The following is a 5,620-nucleotide window of genomic DNA, read 5'->3' as shown; positions in this document are numbered from 1 at the left end:
GTGTGTGTGTGTGTGTGTGTGTGTGTGTGTGTGTGTGTGTGTGTGTGTGTGTGTGTGTGTGTGTGTGTGTGTGTGTGTGTGCTTGCGTACGTGCGTGCATGTGTGTGTGTGTGTGTGTGTGTGTGTGCGCGTGTGCGTACAAGCAAATAATTAAAAATACCAAATATGAAAAGTGACGAAGAGATTTAAGAAAGAGAATTAGTAATATATAGCGTGTTCATATGTGCGACCAGATTTAGATAGGTATGCAGCTTAGATTTAATATAGAATACGTATTTATATGGTGTGAGTTATATATTGTAAAAGCGAATAAGCTAGTATAGAAATAACGATTTCAGATTTGTAAGACGTGCGGTTTAAGTTAAATTTAAAAGTAGATTTAAAATTAATTATAATCTTAATTGTAATTGTAATTGTAATTTTAATGTTAATTATTGTTAATTAAACAGTAAACATTGTTTATTTCTTTTATGTAACATTTACTTATCATATTTTGAGGTCTAGCAGCGCGCCAAATATTTTTACATAAAAAATTTTATTTTAATAAAATTTTCTCATTTCGTAATGCTTCGTCTGTAATTTTTTTTAGATTAAATGTTGTATTCCATTGCAAATATAAAAGACTCTTGAATAGAAAAATAAAGGTACGTATCATTTTGTCTCGTTAATTAAATGTTATATGTTGCAATAAAATATATGTTCTTTTCGCAATTTACAAAATACAATAGTATATGTTATATGTTGCAAGAAATTATATATTCGTTTTGCAATGGCGTAATTTAAAGATATGATTTCATTTCTTTTTTAATACATGCGTACGTACTACTGAGGGGTAATTTATAATAAAAAAATTAAAACAACATTACCACTTGAACTATATTATTTATGTAACGGTTTTTTTTTTAGTGTAAAGTACAGTTTTTTATGGAAGGTACATGCACACTTGACGTCTTTTTTTTACCTTTTTTAAAAAGGTAATTTTATTAAGATGAAGAATATACTTGATGAATTGATTTATCTTGTGTTAACAGTTGTGATAAATGACTATGATCACTGTTACCTGAAAGTATTCTTGAAACGTACAACCATGTGGAGGAAGTGGCAAATATTATGCAAATCCAGCTGACGATCATAGGTAATCCTGTTGACAGGATAGACATCTTGCTGCCTATACATTCTAAAATGAGAGGTCCAAAGACGGCGCCTAAGAGGCGCCCGAGTGGTAATAGAGAAGCTATCCAAGACGCTTCTTCGTCCGTTACGCGAAACAACGCATTTTCATCGGTCAGCTGCGCTAAGTAAGGCGAAGTCCAACCGTTTGCGAGACCAATATTGATGGTCAACAAGGTCACTAAAGCACATTTTGTTATATGTCATAAGAAATTGATACAAATTTAGTAATTTTGTAGAAAATTTATGAGATACATAGAGATATATCAATCTTGTATTATATGCAAATCTTAAGTTGCCCTGAATTTCATGAATTAACTAACCTGTTAGAGTTGCGAACCACTGAGGCCATAATTGAAGTAAAGGTTCAAATATTTTTTTTGCCATTTTTATATCAAATCTACACCGTTACACGCGTATCTGATGAAAATACAAATAGGGAAGATACATAATTATTCGGTCTATATGATTGCAATTATTTTTATTTTTAAGTTTACGTCAAATTATTTGTCAAATAACTTGCCAATTGGCTGTCAGATGAAAAAGACAGCGAATCAACACGTTCGAAAAACTCGTCGCAAGAAATAAGACTTACAGATTACGGTCGATTTGATGTTACAAATGCTTTAAAGCATTTTTTGATTGGTCAATTAGTAAAATTCTTTTTACAGATTGTTAATCATATGTTTCGAAGCATTTGTCATGTCAAGCGGACCTCACAATTACGTATATTACGCATGAATTTAAGAAATCACTAGACACGTGCAATATTAAAAATAAATATCTAAAAGTTCGGAAATCTGTTTGCTCGCAGATGCACGTCTAGTATGATATATCGAAGAAATTACGGTTATTTCCGGCTTGAATTGTCATTTGATCGGATTCACATACATTGGCATTCGTTTACTTCACATCGGGTACAGTGCGAACATTTTTCATTTATTTGGTGGCGAAAAATCATTTTTCGACAATAGGATACGTCAATTTCGCGAAGAGTCAGCTGCGACGCCTGTCGATAATACAAGGTTGATTTGAGAATAAATAGTCATTGCGATGTGCTATGATAAACGTGTATGAAATAAGATACTCGTACTTATACGGATTAGGTAAAAAAATTATTAAAAAGAAATTTTTAGTGGGACATATAATAAATTTATATTTTTTCCTAGAATATGTTCCGCAACAGCGCCGCTTTGATTTTCTAATTCAAGCAAATACATATAGGGTAACTCCGGTATATACGCCGCGCAGGGATTTACGCCGTGAAAGTCAGAAAAAATAGGAGTGCGGATAATTTTCTCACACCTACTCTGTTACATGTCTTTATGTTATATTAGTATTGAGTTATTACGTGTACAACTTTGCTTCAGCCGTCTTTTTTCGAAATTCGAGGCTTTATTGTAAAAAATTGGTTATACATTTATGATTCAAAGTATTATCCATCGCTGGCCACTACTTTCTCCCACATTTCGGGCAGCGTACGAATCCCGCGTCGAAAAAACTGGTCAACTTTTGAGGTGATCCACGAATCGATCCAACTTTTTACTTCTTCATAAGACCGGAAGTGCTGGACAGCCAGGCCGTGTGCCATTGATCGAAACAAGGGTCAGAGGGAGCAACGTCTGGAGAATACGGCGGGTGGGGTAGGACTTCCCATTTCAACGTTTCCAAGTATGTCTTGACCACTTTCGCAACATGGGGTCGAGCATTGACATGCTGCAAAATCATTTTATCGTGTCTCTCGTTGTATTGCGGCCGTTTGTCTTTCAATGCTCGGCTCAAACGCATCAATGGCGTTCGAAAACCTTCTCTCTTTCACCGTTATGCCAGCCTTCGACGTCAAAATCACCATTCTTGAAGCGTTGAAACCACTCACGACACGTTCTTTAATAGCGGCCTCACCATAAGTATTTGAGAACATTCGATGAGCCTCAGCCGCAGATATCTTCATATTGAAGCAGAAAATTAAAACCTTCAGCAAATGACGAGAATTTGGCTCGTAAACTGACATTTTCAATCGAGAATAAATTTATGATGCAGTCACAAATCGACTAATTTTTCTATGGGGATATGTTGACAGATGCCCAAGTTTATTGTATGACGTCTGTGATCTATTTATTTCGACCACCTCTTACCGCTAAAGCCATCTATAGGAAAACGGCGGAAGCAAAGCTGTACACCTAATATAATTTGAGCTTCTTACTGTTAATATTAATGAAATTATTGTGAGTTGAATCGATTTGTCACTGTTGTGTAACAAGTAGCATCATTATAAATTATAATCTACATAAAATGATTACTGTAAGGCGTGTAAAAGACCTAGTGATTATTTCGTGATATATACACTGAGAAAAAAATATAGTCAATTTTAATAAATATTTAGTTCAATACTGCCAACTAAACATTTACTTACAGTAAATAAATATTTATTCAGTAAAAAAAGATTGTTAAATCAAATTAATATTTCTTGTATCAAATAAATATATCTTTATATTTAATAAATATTTAGTTGGCAGTATTCAACTAAATATTTATTAAAATTGACTATATTTTTTTCAGTGTACGTGTAGAGGAATAGTAAAGCATGTTGTATAGCAAAATACAAGTGCTTTGCTTTGATATTCTCTTTGTTTAGTTTGTTAAAACCCTTGCATTTTTGCCATATATCCCACCCATTATCTATATATAGCAAAAATGCAAGATTTCAAAAGTTTATTTTTTAATACAAAAACTAAATATTTCGGATTTCTAATATTTTTTTCAGAGTAGTAGATAGTACAAAATTTTTACTGATATAGTTCGTTTATTTTAAACATAGTAAATAATACTTAATAAATTAAGTTTTTGATAGATGCGGCGTATATACCAGACCTATTGTCTTTAACATTTAAAAATTATATCGACTGTTTCACTGTGCAAGATTTTCTCGACTTGCACATATAAATGTATTGAGTAACTGATCTTGTATAAATAGACCGTAATCATAAAAGATTTAAATAAATTTAATTTTTATTTTTCCCTCGCCGCGATATTGTATAGTATTATTGTATAAATATATTATTGTTTACTGTGCATATCGCGTTACTTTTCCACCGCAAGCGTAGTTGTGAACAAATTTTTCTAAAATCTGATAATAAAAAACTCAATTTTAATTTTAGCGAAATGTAATGCTTTGAAATGAAATACTCAAAAATGTCATGATGTCGAACAAAAAGAACATGAAAAAATTGTGATACTTTTAATTATTTGCAAAAAAATTCTATCAGATTTTATAACGGTACTGATGCTGGTAATGACATCGTTCAGAGACTAATTCTAAGTGCTAAGTACATAGCGTTACTAACATAATAGAAAAGTTACTTTTTATTTTTACGTAGCAGTAAATTGTTAAATGTAACCTTCGAGTATGCTTTTATCACAAAAATTACTGTGTATATTTGAACATTCAATATGGATTCATCATTTGTAACTCTAAACCGTTAATTGCAGCTGTCGTTATAAAAATTCATTATGATTACCATCCCTCGAGCGGTCGTGCATCTTTGATTGCTCTCTCATGTAATACATAACAAAGTAATTTCTGTTTTTTTTTAATAAACAACGAAGCAAAAAAAACATTTTGATACGAAATATCGTTTGCTTGCTTCACTTACAGTAACGTGAACATTTAATGTATAGCCACTTATGTAAACTTCACTGAGAAAGATACGCCTTCTCGTTTTACTTAGAAGAGAAAAGTTTATTTATGTTTTTAATAGCACGGAATTACGTTGCATGATCTGAATTTTGACTGAATTTTATCAAATCTAAAGTAGTTTTTTATATAATTTAATTCTCCTGAATTTAATTTTTATATCATTCACCTCTCCAGGATAATCACAATTAACTGGAAATTGATATAAGATTTGTTAACTAGGAGAAGAAGCAGATGATTGATTTCCGTTTAACCACTAAACAATCTCTATTCGCATATTTATTTTTGTCATACATACCGAAAAATTTTACTGGCAACAAACGTTATTTCACACACTTAGCCGACAAAATCGATAATAAATATGTGTTGGGTGATTTATTGGAAGTAAAACTATTCACGTTGCATGTTCACGTTGCGAATCTCAGAACGGCGATCTTCTGGGCACGTCGTTAGGGTGAGCACGTCGAAGTGGAACCCGAGAGCTAACTTAAATGGAACAGAATAGGATCACACACGAAAGGTTCGTCCTCTCTGGTCTCTCACGGTTCCTTGCATTTTTGCCATATATCCCACCCATTATCTATATATAGCAAAAATGCAAGATTTCAAAAGTTTATTTTTTAATACAAAAACTAAATATTTCGGATTTCTAATATTTTTTTCAGAGTAGTAGATAGTACAAAATTTTTACTGATATAGTTCGTTTATTTTAAACATAGTAAATAATACTTAATAAATTAAGTTTTTGATAGATGC

General features: G+C 32.1%; 1 protein-coding gene across 1 annotated transcript in view; it reads right to left on the bottom strand.

Moving 5' to 3' along the window:
• The window catches only part of LOC108762487 (facilitated trehalose transporter Tret1-like), an 18,201-nt gene extending 12,828 nt beyond the window's left edge, over positions 1 to 5,373 (bottom strand). The window contains exons 1-3 of the mRNA XM_018509507.1: positions 5,163 to 5,373; positions 1,494 to 1,590; positions 1,061 to 1,351 (exon numbers count right to left, since the gene is read on the bottom strand). Of these exons, the coding sequence (XP_018365009.1) occupies positions 1,061 to 1,351; positions 1,494 to 1,557 (355 nt within the window). The 5' untranslated portion in view covers positions 1,558 to 1,590; positions 5,163 to 5,373. The remainder of the gene's footprint in view (positions 1 to 1,060; positions 1,352 to 1,493; positions 1,591 to 5,162) is intronic.
• Positions 5,374 to 5,620: the final 247 nt, after the last annotated feature.

Source organism: Trachymyrmex cornetzi, unplaced genomic scaffold (genome assembly GCF_001594075.2).
Source record: "Trachymyrmex cornetzi isolate Tcor2-1 unplaced genomic scaffold, Tcor1.1 scaffold302, whole genome shotgun sequence".
Classification (NCBI taxonomy): Eukaryota; Metazoa; Arthropoda; class Insecta; order Hymenoptera; family Formicidae; genus Trachymyrmex; species Trachymyrmex cornetzi.
Note: the sequence above shows the minus strand (reverse complement) of the source record. Positions and strands in the feature narration are given on the sequence as shown.